The 13,191-nt window shown below is 49.8% G+C and overlaps 1 protein-coding gene across 5 annotated transcripts in view; it reads left to right on the top strand.

Annotated features, from left to right (window-relative positions):
* The window catches only part of MICAL1 (microtubule associated monooxygenase, calponin and LIM domain containing 1), a 52,202-nt gene that overhangs the window by 29,545 nt on the left and 9,466 nt on the right, over positions 1 to 13,191 (top strand). For all 5 annotated transcript variants that reach the window (XM_028733940.2, XM_077928852.1, XM_028733939.2 and 2 more), the window contains 9 exons: positions 63 to 163; positions 372 to 629; positions 2,117 to 2,232; positions 2,900 to 3,026; positions 3,446 to 3,530; positions 8,519 to 8,666; positions 10,443 to 10,630; positions 10,897 to 11,006; positions 11,271 to 11,321. In XM_028733940.2, coding sequence (XP_028589773.2) covers positions 63 to 163; positions 372 to 629; positions 2,117 to 2,232; positions 2,900 to 3,026; positions 3,446 to 3,530; positions 8,519 to 8,666; positions 10,443 to 10,630; positions 10,897 to 11,006; positions 11,271 to 11,321 — 1,184 coding nt within the window. The remainder of the gene's footprint in view (positions 1 to 62; positions 164 to 371; positions 630 to 2,116; positions 2,233 to 2,899; positions 3,027 to 3,445; positions 3,531 to 8,518; positions 8,667 to 10,442; positions 10,631 to 10,896; positions 11,007 to 11,270; positions 11,322 to 13,191) is intronic.

Genomic DNA, 13,191 nt, shown 5'->3' on the forward strand with positions numbered 1-13,191 from the left:
TAGTGCTAGGCTGAAAACAGCCCCTAGCCTTTAACCTTCTGCTTGTGTTTGAACAATTATAGGCATTGACTTGGAAAACATTGTCTACTATAAAGACGACACTCATTACTTCGTCATGACAGCCAAGAAGCAGAGCCTGCTGAAAAAAGGAGTTATCTTAAATGTACGTATAGAGACTGAAGCTCCTGCAAGTACCATGTGGGAGGGGATGGCGACCCCAAACCATCTTTTGAATTTACATGCTTTGGAGGTGAAAGATCCTGCCAGGCCGAGAGCTGATTGACACACCCATAATCTTGAACTCTGCAACATTCCAACAAGATTTTTTTACTATTGCTATGGAAGATATCTTGGTCTCCATTCATTTCTAGGACAAGTCAGACATAGAGAGCCTGCTGTCTCCAGAGAATGTGAACCAAGAAGCTCTTCTTGCTTACGCCAAGGAAGCTGCCAACTTCTCTACCAATTACCAGCTGCCTGATTTGCAGTTTGCACTGAACCACCGCAGCCGCCCAGATGTTGACATGTTCGACTTCACCTGCATGAGCCGCTCAGACAACGCAGCTCTTGTGCGTGACTGCAACGGCGCCAAGCTGCTCATTGGATTGGTGGGGGACTGCCTGGTGGAGGTAAGTGTCCCCATAATGAGACCACAACAAGCATATGAACAGAGTCCTTTTCACAGTGGGAGAGTGGGTATGGTGGTGGTCATCTCAACCATCCTTGATTGCAGTTCTCATTCACTTATCTTTCCATATGAACTGACCTACTTGTTCAGAAAAATCACAGGGCACACTGCCTTGGGATTGTACTGGTTCAGTGGGGAGCGAGTGGCGCTGTGGTCTAAACCACTGAGCCTCTTGGGCTTGCTGATCGGAAGGTTGGCTGTTCGAATCCGTGCAATGGGGTGAGCTCCCGTTGCTCTGTCCCAGCTCCTGCCAACTTAGCAATTCAAAAGCACACCAGTGCAAGTAGATAAATAGGTACCGCTGCAGCGGGAAGGTAAACGATGTTTCCGTGCACTCTGGTTTCTGTCACGGTGTTCCGTTGCGCCAGAAGCGGTTTAGTCATGCCGGCCACATTTGTCTGTGGACAAATGCCGGCTCCCTTGCCCTGAAACCGAAATGAGCGCAGCAACCTCATAGTTGCCTTTGACTGGACTTAACCGTCTGGGGGTCCTTTGCCTCATGCTGGTTTTTTTTTTAATTTTTACTGGTTCAGAACTGGAGAGGGTTTCGTCAAAAGCTTCCTCATCTTAAAAAATTGCTGTCAGTTGGGAAATGTAGGTTTAAACAATTTGCGTGAAGTTTGTTGTAATTGCATTACATGGGAGCTTTACTTTGGGATTTTTCTGACACTGGCTAAGCTTTTATTCCCATTGATTTCTATGAGTGTTTATAAACTTGCATTACAGTAAATAATGCTGTTCCGATTAGAAAAAAACACACTTTCCTCTTCTATGCGTTGTGATGGGAACCGTTGCAGAAAATGTGTTGAAAGCTGAAATGTTCTTTAAAGGATGGGAGTTAAGCAACCTGCTATCTTGTTTTAAATCTGCATGTTTCTCAGACAGACTGTCTTTCACCTGGACTTAGCAGGGAGCCATGTTACTTGACTATATGGGCTTGAAGACAAATCTGCTCCTGGATTTTGTGAGGCCTGAGGCTAACCTTTGGCTGGGGACCATACGCATTGGGTTTTTTGTTTGTTTGCTTTTGTTTTTTAAATAACCCTGCCCTTCTGTTTGTCTAGCTTGGAGGGCTCATCCAACATCTGGGAAACCTGCTGTCTCTGATCTAGCACTTTATCCTTTGCACTAATTCACTTCACTATGCAGCCCCCTTTATCTGGCAAAACCGAGCTAGCCAGCTGACACTTGGTGTGAGTGGGGAGTGGGCCCCCATTTAGTGCAAACATTTGCCAAAACAACATGCAGCACACAGAGGGGCTGCTGTGAATTAACCATGACTGCCAGAATCACTCTGGAATCCCAATTTCCTGCTGCGTTTTTGATGCAGCTGAGCTGGTGGCCAACGTCTGCTATATCTCATTGACTCATTTTGCTAAGAGACCCCAAAACATCTCTTTGTTCTTTCTCTCTCTTTTTGTTTCCCAGCCATTCTGGCCTTTGGGCACTGGTGTGGGCAGAGGGTTCCTGGCAGCTTTCGATGCTGCCTGGATGGTGAAAAGATGGGCCTCGGGGATGCCCCCTTTGGATGTGCTGGCTGAGAGGTGAGCACTCTGAGAAGGGGCATTCTCTGCCCACAGTGATGGTGGGGTGACTGGCAATGGTGGTGGTATCTTGAGGTCTATAGATGTTCCAGGCTATAGATGTTCCAGGGAGGAGAGATATTGATACAGTGAGCCAGGACTGCCTATTTTGTCTAGAAGTAGTGCTTCAGAGTCTGGGGCAGTTTTCTCCCACTGAACATAGACAGTCTTTTCTGAAGGGTCTTCTGCTTCATGCTCTCTTGTTCAGTCTTTTAAGCCCTAGCCTGGTAGCCATAAGACACCAGGAACTGCACACAGGCAAGTGAGTGAGCTGGCGGAGCCCCTTTCTGTTCTGCTGCCCAACCTCAGGAAGCTCCCAGCATCATCTAGGAGACTGCAGGGCTATGTGTACCTGACCTGGAACATGGAATGGGGGACAGGAATGGGTGTAACTGTCTGATGTAGTGGGAATCTGAGAGCGCAGGAGAACTTGTTGATGCTGCTCACGCCACAGACCCAGGCAAAGGGTGAGGAGGGACTGCTGTGAAGATAAGAAGAGTGAGAGCATGTCAATCTTCCTCTTTTGCCTGAAGGCTCCTGAATGCTGAAGGCTGTGAGTGCCACGTACACAATGTATCTTGGTGCTGAGGGACTAAGAGGGGGGCATTCCTGCTTAATCTCCATGCAGGGAGAGCATATATCAGCAGCTGTCGCAGACCTCACCTGACAACACCAACAAGAACATCAGTCAGTACAGCATTGATCCTACTACGCGGTACCCAAACATCAACCTCCAAGCCATCAAGGCCTCTCAGGTATCGCTATACATATAGGGTGGTGGTGAAGAACACAGTATCTCCTCCTTTTCCTTGTCAGTTTTCTGATGATTCTCTTTGCCTCATTCACTCCTCTTTGCAGCTTTTAAACACTGGCACCATGCCACGTCTCTGAGCCATGTTCCGAAAATAACAGAAATGTATAGGAACGCTGGCATTCGCTGCAATAGGGCTTGGAGAAGAGACTCCCTTGCAAGACGTCCTTTTGTGCTGTTCTGGCACTGAAGGCTGTTCTTTGCTGAGTAATGGGGTGTGGTGTGTTTTCCAAGCTGGGATGCTAAGGGTCGCACAGGAATTGTTTGGACAGCTGCAGACCTGGGGGAATTAGCTGGGTCTTGTTCTGGATCCAAGCTGTGGTCAGTGATAGGAAATAAATAACTGGGTGCACCTTCTTCCAGGTTCGTAATCTGTATGTGACAGGAGAAATTGAAATGGATATGAAGAAAGGAAGAAGTCGTGGCAGCCCCGAGATAGTCAGCAAAGGCAAGTCTGGGTCATGTTCTCCCCTGGCTACTGGTTGCACGGATCCACCTGAAAACCAGTACCAGACCCCTCCACACTTGTTCATACTCGCTGTTCTCTTCCTTTAGATGAATTGGATTTCTCTGCAGCAGATCCTCCTCTTCTGTTTTTCTCTACCCATATGACCTCTCTGCTTGCTTTTCCTTCCCTAGAACTCTGCTTTACCCCCCAAGCAGCAAATATCTGGGTCAATATTGCTGTCTCTCAGACTGGGATGTGGAAGAGTGATCCCAAGCATTCACTCTAACAGACTGTTCCTGGTTCTCCATAGACATGACACTGTTGCCTTTGCTAAAAACAAAACAAACCGAGATTCTGTGACAATGAAAGCTGAATAGGGTGGCTTCTTACGTATTAAGAAAATGAAGCAATGTGTATATATTTAGTTGTTTTGCGAGTTCCACTTTTGCTAGTTATGGGCAAGGCACCTATCTACTTCCTGCCCCCCTGAAGTCCAGTTTTAGTCACCTATTCCAGACCCCTGCAATGTAGGAATTACATTGCATCAGGAATCCCTGACCGATGGTCATCCAACCTCTGTTTTAAAACTTCTACCACCTTCCAAGGTAGTCTGTTCCACTGTTCAACAGCTCTTACCATCCAGACATTGCTGACACATTTTTCAAACCTTCCTTTGTCTCCATAAAGGCTAGAAATGTCCTGTTTTGAAATAATGATGTTTGAGATTCTGGAGATACTCAGTTCTGCATGTGCAGAATCCACACCACTCTGCACATAGATTAAACATAAAATTGGGAGAGATTCAGTTGAGTCTGGAACAAGAGACCCACTGCCTGCAGCATCCCAGACAGATGTTTGTCTGGCTTTGCTCAATGGTCTGTAATTTGCAAAATAGTCTCTGAAGGCAGGTTTTCTTAGGAGAGAGGAATCAGTGTTAAGGCTGACTACTTTCAAGTGTTCTGGCATAGTGCATAGAGTCCACAAGTCAATGTCAACAGATTGTTACTAGTACAGTGGTACCTCGCAAGACGAACGCCTCGCAAGACGGAAAACCCGCTAGACGAAAGGGTTTTCCGTTTTGGAGGCGCTTCGCAAAACGAATTTCCCTATGGGCTTGCTTCGCAAGACGACAGCCCATAGGGAAATCTCCGGGACAGCGGGGAAGCGCAGCGCGTCTTCCCCGCTGTCCTTGGACCTCCTCCGAAGCCTGGTGGCGGGGCGGGGACACCTCCTCCCGCCGCCGCGCGCCATCGGGACGATGCCCCGATGCCGGGCGGGGGGGGGGAACGCCTCCTCCGCCACCCGCCATCGGGACGATGCCCCGATGCCAGGCGGCGGGGGGGGAACGCCTCCGCCGCCGCGCGCCATCGGGACGATGCCCCGATCCCGGGCGGCGGGGCGGGAACGCCTCCCCCCGCCGCCCGCCATCGGGACGATGCCCCGATCCCGGGCGGCGGGGGGGGAACGCCTCCGCCGCCGCCCGCCATCGGGACGATGCCCCGATCCCAGGCGGCGGGGGGGGGGACGCCTCCGCCGCCGCGCGCCATCTGGACGATGCCCCGATCCCGGGCGGCGGGGCGGGAACGCCTCCCCCCGCCGCGCGCCATCGGGACGATGCCCCGATCCCGGGCGGCGGGGGGGGGGAACGCCGCCTCCGCCGCCCGCCATCGGGACGATGCCCCGATCCTGGGCGGCGGGGGGGGGGGGAAATGCCTCCGCCGCCGCGCGCCATCGGGACGATGCCCCGATCCCGGGCGGCGGGGCAGGAACGCCTCCCCCCGCCGCCCGCCATCGGGACGATGCCCCGATCCCGGGCGGCGGGGGGGGGGGACGCCTCCGCCGCCGCCCGGCATCGGGATGATGCCCCGATGCCGGGAGGCGGGGCGGGAAGCCTGGGCGCGCTGATCTCAGCGCGCGCAGGCTTCGGCATGCTGGCACCTGTCCGCAAGCAGCGGCAGCGCTGCCGCTGCTTGCGGAGAGGTCCGCGAAGCCTGGGCCGGACAGCTTTTGAAGGCAGGCGGGGGGAGCAAATACTTTTGCCCCCCGCCAGCCTTCAGAAGAGGTCCAGGACCTCTTCTGAAGGCTGGCGGGGGCGAAAGTCTTTGTCCCCCCTGCCTGCCTTCCCAGGGGCTTTTAAATCGCCCCGGACAGCGGAGACGTCCTCCGCTGTCCCGGGGTTTTTTAAAATGCTGGGGGTGGGAAGAAAAGCCCTTGTCCCCCCCCAGCCTTCAGAAGAGGTCGGGGGACTGACTGTCCCCGGACCTGGTCCGAAGTCGGTTTCCCTAGGAACGCATTAATTGATTTTCAATGCATTCCTATGGGAAACCGTGCATCGCAAGACGAAAAACTCGCAAGACGAAGAGACTTGCGGAACGAATTAATTTCGTCTTGCGAGGCACCACTGTATATAGGAGACCTTTTTTTTTTTTTTTTTTGGCTGAGTTTTTGTTCTCTGATCTCAGTCCTTTTTGCAATTCTTTTTCTCCCTCCACCCATTCTCTATGGTTCCACTTCTGGAAGTGCTTCAGTTTTGTTATCCCAGAAGAAAACTGGTTCAGGGTATTCCTTTGGGGAAAAAATTCCCAGGAATCCACAAGCACACAGCATACACCTTAGTAATAGAGTAGCAGAATCCAGTTGTCTTAATAGGGTTGAGGAAACTTTGGTCTGCTTTGGTCAGCCAGCCAGTTGACTCTGGACTGTAACTTGGTTAGCAATATGGCTGGCTTGTCTTGGGGCTGGTTTGCCTCTTGGTTGGCAAGAAGCCCAGAACTAAGGCCTTGCCATATTTTTGCCTCACTGCAGGCATGCCAAGGTCCCTGGAGAAAGATGGTCCAAATCTTTCCACAGTGAAATTCCCTTTTATTCTGGTTTTATTTTTTTTATGTTTAATCTTTTATTCTGGTGTAAACTTGGGTGTAAAAACGTCTGCCTCCCAACAAACTAACAATGCTGAAACATTTCTGCCTACTGCATAGGCACCCTCTATTCATCTCCCAGGAGAAAAGCACACATTTGTCACAATCTCTCACTCCCAAACTAGCACTTCTGTGGGGAAAAAATCCCCTGCTGCCCAGTTGTTAAACAATGGCGAGGGTGTTTATATATTACATTTTGCTCCAGTTGTAGCATTTTCCTTTCCAGCTTTCTATGAAATAAACTAAAAATGCCACAGGTCGCTCTGCATTTCTTGAACTGTTTTTCTGCCTTCTCTTACGTGTGTGCGCGTTTCTCTGTCCCTCTGGCTCTCCCTTCCCTCTTTAAATTACAGCTCTCTTGTTTCTTCTCTGTGTTTTCTCATATTTCCTCCCACACTGTCATTGTTTTCCATAGCCCAGTCTGTTCCCCTTGGCCTTGCTCTGCTTATGGAATAGCCCTTGTGATGGTTAGCAAATAACTGTGTGTTTTGGGAGGTGGGGAGATAATGTGACCTGCCTGTTCACCCTGGTTAGAAATGGAGTGCTAGCTACTAGGAAGACTTCTGATTCACTTCCACTCAGCTTTTAGGCTGTGCATTGATGGATGCCAAGCTAAGGATGTTGTTACAAGTCTATTGCATGCTGATGTGTAAATCAGCGGTGCAGATGATGGCAATGTGATTGTTGTGGGTTCCTGTGTGGCATCAGAGTAGGGTCAGTGGTGCCAGGCTAGCCCTGTGCTGTACTGCTTTTGATGGAAGCAAAGTATACTTTGGTGGTTGTTCTTCCTATCATACAACACCGGTCTTGAAAAACCTAGACTGGCTCCCAGTACGTTTCTGAGCACAATTCAAAGTGTTGGTGCTGACCTTTAAAGCCCTAAACGGCCTCGGTCCAGTATACCTGAAGGAGCGTCTCCACCCCATCATTCTGCCCGGACACTGAGGTCCAGTGCCAAGGGCCTTCTGGCAGTTCCCTTGCAGCGAGAAGCCAAGTTACAGAGAACCAGGCAGAGGGCCTTCTCGGTAGTGGCACCCGCCCTGTGGAACGCCCTCCCAGCAGATGTCAAAGAGAAAAATAACTACCAAACTTTTAGTAGAAGACATCTGAAGGCAAGCGTTTAGGGAAGCTTTTAATGTTTGATGGGTTATTGTATTTTATTGTTCTGTTGGAGGCCGCCCAGAGTGGCTGGGGAAACCCAGCCAGATGGGCTGGGTATAAATAAATTATTATTATTATTATTATTATTATTATTATTATTATTATTATTACTACTACTACTATTATTATTATTATTACTATTACTATTATTATTATTCCTATTGCAACAGAGCTGTGGTTTAGGCAAAGCAGTCACATTTTGTCAGCATAAAAGCTGGCTGAAGCTCCCTATTTAGCTGGACTTGGAGTACAGCAGTGTGCCCTAATTCTAAAGTAGCACATACACAGTCTCATCTCTGTTGGTAGCTATGTGTTAGGCTTTTCCCCTTTTCTGAGCTCTGATGGAGGAGGAGAAATTCAGACAATAAACCCCAATATGCTGCCAGACTAGGTACTGTACATTACAGAAATCCTATTAATTCCTATTAAACCGCTGGCCCACAGACTAATCTTGGTCTGCCAGGGGCTCCAGTTGAACTCATGAGGCCATTTCCCCTCCCAACCTATGCCTACTTGTCTATCATCTGATGTCACTGGGTGATGTCAGTGGTGGGAGGCGGTTTTCAATCCAGCTGGGTGTTGCTTCACAAGTGTAGCCCAAGCAGGGAATGGTGAGTGGATGGTTCAGTCCTGCGGGGTGCTGCTTTGCCAACCCCTTTCCTGTGGGTCAGCTTGGCTGCATGGGTTGGACTGCCCATCCATCAGTCATCTGATGCCATCAAGACATCAGAAGATTAGAGTTGGCCCCTGGGGGAGGGGGCGGAAGAAGATTGGGCTGAGAGGTTCCCAATCCCTGCTTGGCACTAGGTATATCTTGGGAACTGGACCAAGTGTCTCTCTTTCATGTACCCTTAGCTTGGTTTGCTTTTTCTCTCTCCTTTCCATCATCCTTCATCCATCCTTCTCCAGATTCCAACAGAGCCTATGAGGAGCTGCTTAGCTGGTGTCAAACTAATACAGCAAATTATCATGGCATCAAGGTAGAAGACTTCACATCCTCCTGGAAAAGTGGCCTGGCCCTGTGTGCCCTCATACATCACTTCCGACCAGATCTTCTGTGAGTGAGCCTTGCCGGAGGGAGGGAGGGCTTGTGGGCACATTAGAGGCAAACTTTATAAAGGCATAACGATTATCCATTGCTGTACCGCTCAGGAAATGCTACTTCAGAGTGATTATACTGTCCATTTGTAGAAAAAAATATTTTAAATTTGTTGTGCAGGTCAACTTATTCTGTGGCTAAGTGCTTTTTTTCTAAATCACACACACACATATTCAGCAAACTGTATATCCCAAAGGTCTAAATTAAGGGCTAGTCCATATATGCCTGTACATCACTTTAGTTCTTAATTCTTTATAACGCAGCTGAGAGTGTGAATGGACTGCAGTGAAATGTATTATGTACAAAGTGATATGCAGAGATTTGCAAGAAGTTTGATCTGTGGTGGCTCACAGACATGCAAGTTGCCATTTGATGCTGGAATAGAAGCTGTGTGTGTGAGCCACAGATCTAGTCAGCCTAGAGATCTCCATTACTGACCTGGTGATTTGCTCCATTTTGGGAAGCTCAGCATCTATCCCCCACCCTGCCTCTAGAAATCACCACATGGTGCTGCTGCCTTTGTGTTGTGAGTGGAACTCTCCTACTCTATACAGTTCTACTTCAGAAAAGCAGAGCTGAACGCTTCCATCCTAGCCTTCCTTTGTGTTGGAGGTTCAGAACCAAGGGGAGCCCACTGAACCTCAGATGCCAGGGACAAGCTAGGCCAGGCATGGGAAGACCTTGTGGCCTGCAGCTAGCTTTTGCCCTGCTGATCTAGAGAGGTACCAATTCTCAAGCCTCTTCCCCACAGCAACCATCCTTTCCTCTCTCCCTCTTACCAGTCACGGAGAAAGAGAGGGCGGCCATAACGGCAGATGTGACTTTAAAAGATGCCTCTGCTCATGTTTATGTTGCCACAGAGCAGGGATGGGGAACCTCAGGCCCAGGAGCCAAACACATCTCTCCAGGTCTCTCCTGTGGGACTTTCCCCACAACATCTTTTCTTCAGCCACACCTTTATTTTGTACCTCCTTGAGTTCCTATCCCTGGCTGGGATGTGTCTTGAGATCCGATCAGGCCTCTCACTTACCTGGATGGAGGAGAGAGAGGGAGGTGCAGGTGTGAAGAAACCAGCTACTGTACAAAGACAGAATTGAACTAATTGCTCTACCCACTTATGCTGCTGGTCCCCCTGCCTGCCACTGCCATGGGACATTCCCCCCAGGCTGTGGGTAGGGAGTGTGGTCTTCAGTCTAAAAAAGGTGCCCCACCCCGCCCACAAAGCAGTCTCTGCATGTTTCTCAATTCCTAGAGGGTGTTTCAGGGGGTTAATGGCCACAAAGCCACGGACTCCCCAAACTGGGAGTCTGTTGCTTCACAGTCTTGCCTGCCAGATAGAATGCCAGCGACATTTCATTTGCTTGTTTTTGGTGATCAAGAGAAGCAGGGAGTCTTCCTGTCCTTTCATAGTGAAATGAGATGGGAGCAAGGTTGTTAAAACAGGGGTAGGAGGATTGCTGGCTGACATCCCATTACTGGAAGCAGTGCTGTGTGTGGTTTTCTTGTTTTGTTTAAAGTGAAACGTAATTTGTGTGACTGCCTCCTGGTGCCCACTAACGCACATGGCAGCCGCTTCACACAAGCCAGCTTGTCATGAGCTAGGAGTTGTGCTGCAATCGTTTTTAAAGAAACCGTCACACACTTCACCTTCTGCTTCAGGTGTCTGGTTAAAGTTTCTCTCAGTCTGGGCTAAGTCCTGTCAGTCACCTTGACTTTGTTATCTTCCTTCTCTAGAGATGTCAACGCACTCAACCAGAACGACCCCATTGGGAACAACCAGCTGGCCTTAGATGTGGCAGAGCAAGAGCTAGGGATCCCTCCGGTCCTCTCCAGCACTGAAATGGCTTCGATGTCCGAACCTCAGAGGCTTGGCTTGATCACCTACCTGAGCCAGTTTTATGATGCCTTCAAGACCTCTCCAGGTAGGGAGTCCCAAGGAACCCAGTCCTGGGGATTCTCCTACAAGGGGAGCCTCACAAGGGGAGTGGGGAACCTTGTTTCCAGGCCTCTGCCTGGTCCTTGGGGACTCTTCCCAGGCCATTCCAGGTTCAACCTGCAGCATCTCCAGGTAGTTGGGGGACCCCTGGGAAGCTGCTGCCACAGTCATTGTAGACAGTGGAGTACTGAGCTAGATGGACTAGTATCTGGCAGCTTCCCAAGTTCCTAAACACTGCATTCTCTCTTCCAGAACCAGAAGAGAAAAGCTCAACGCTTCTGTCGACACGTGGTACCAAGGGAGCTATTCTCTTCCTCAGCAAGCTTCAGAAAAGTCTCTCTCTTTCACGTAAACGTGCCCTGGTGAGTCTCTCTCCAAAGCCATTGCTAGCCCATCACCAGACATTCCCAGCAGTGTGTTTGTTTGTGTCTTATGTGCTGGCTAATGGCCCTTTGGCAGCTGGTATGATCTCTTCCCAGATCACTCTAGCCCTACCCATTTTCAGATGTCCCTAGTAAGAAGTACAGGATCGGGGCGGGCAGTGGGGGTTACGTTTATTGCAGGAGCAAAGTGTCTTTGGCCTTCTGTCTTTTCTGCTGCTCCAAAGTCATAATTTTTGATTGCAGGAGAGCTCTGCAGTGGATGACCAAGCCAAAAAGACCAAGCAAGAGGCTGGGGTAAGTTCTTCTGTCATTGCACTTAGGGGTTCATCTGGTACTAGACAAGTTTTGGAGGATGTCATATGTGATGATTCCACATGGAAGGTACTGGCTTGAAAAAATGAACATGAAATCTGCATGTGGATCATAGTATACCTGTCAGAGCTGCCCCAGGTCCCAGCTCACAGAGGACCAACGCCAGTCCGTTGCTATATTAAATAGTCTTTATTGAAGTCCAGTTTCTCATTTACAGCCACGGCGCGCAGCTCTACGTCTTAAACGCTAGACCGCTGAAGCTCCGTCTGAGTCTCCTCCCCCCAGACACCAGTTTAGGACCTGGTTCCCAATCCGGGCTTCCTGCTGTCCCGCGCGCCTGTACATTTGAACTTGGCGCGCGCGCCCAGCCTGCCACCTTCCTTCTGACCGTTATACTGCTCCTGTCGCTGCTCCCCTCTTCGGGAACGCTAGCTGGGCCTGACCCCTCCTCCCTGCTTGCCGGAGGAGACGCTGACTCTGACCTATGGGACTCTTCCCCCCCACTACGCTCCGGTGGGGAAGCTGGTCCTGATTTCCAGCTACTGCTCTGGGAGTCTCCGCTGGCCCCCTGCTTCTGGTGTGTCCCCCCTGGGACCCCCCTTGCCCTGGCCATCGGCGCCCCCTTCTGGGAATCTTCTGATTCACTGGAGAGGCTCATGGAATCTCTCGGGTCACTGTCATTCTGCCCTCAGATTCCTCCCCTTCGCTCTCCATTTCCTCTCTCCCCTGCGCCTCTGCTCCTGAGCCCCTGACAATACCAAACTCCTGTGGTATTTCACTGCCTGCGGGAAGCTTTAGCCATCTGCAGTTTCCCACTGCATGAATATACAGGGGGGAGGGACTTTTGAGTGCGGCATCTTCACACATTATAGTTACATTTTGGGTTTCCTGTGAATTTCTACATGGAAATGCCTTTATTGCAGGAATCTGGTTATGTGTGAAGTTAACATTAGATATGTCTGGGTCCAGAGTAGTGATGGGAATGGATATTCATTGCTTCTGAAAATTCATTGCTTCTGAAAAATTCCATTTTTTAATCCAGTCTGTATTTCAGGGAGTTTCATTTAAGGAAACTCCATAACCCTCCTTATTTGAGTCATTGCTATTGACTCTGTAGATTTTCTGACCTTTTAACACATGATGGGAAATCCAGTGCATGCAGTTTATTGACTGCAACTGCCAGATGACTAATATAACTTTAAGACTGCAGTTCAAAGACGGATCCCGAGGGTCAAATTCCACCTGTGAAAATTGGAACTCAAATATCATTTGGGAAATCCCACCCTGCCTCAGTTCCAATTTGAACTTTGCTGTGGCCCACCACAAATTTATTTTTAAGTGCTCAAAGAAACATTGATTTCCTCCCTTTTCACACAAAACGTTGCACCAGAATTCTGGCTGGTAGGATACACTGGAGGCAAGTAACAGTTGCGAGGAAGTTGGATGCTGCCTACGAAGGCTGACCACTTGCCCACACTCAGGGTGGCTGCTGAATGTTCCTCCCTGTATCAGGCTGCAGGCTGCTAGCTCTCATGCATAAGCCAAGCTGAAACAGCTGTTAGGCCTGGAAGAAGCCAGATGTCACTGGGCAAAAAACAAAGATTTTTATTGCATTCATTTGCTGCAATTACATACTGGCAGAGAGCCTGGCAGCTCTCTTCTCTCGAGACTCAAACCCGCCCTTCCTCTTATCTGACGGAAAGGAACGACTTGCTGGACCTTGTAGCCATTGTCTTGTTGAGGCTGTTTTCTTGGAGGAAGACATTGGAATGTAACTTGTAATGCTGCCTGATACGGTTATCTCACTCAGGATGGAATGAGGTCATCGCTAGATGTCGGAGGCAGAGAGGCC

This window comes from Podarcis muralis, chromosome 5 (genome assembly GCF_964188315.1).
Source record: "Podarcis muralis chromosome 5, rPodMur119.hap1.1, whole genome shotgun sequence".
Lineage (NCBI taxonomy): Eukaryota > Metazoa > Chordata > Lepidosauria > Squamata > Lacertidae > Podarcis > Podarcis muralis.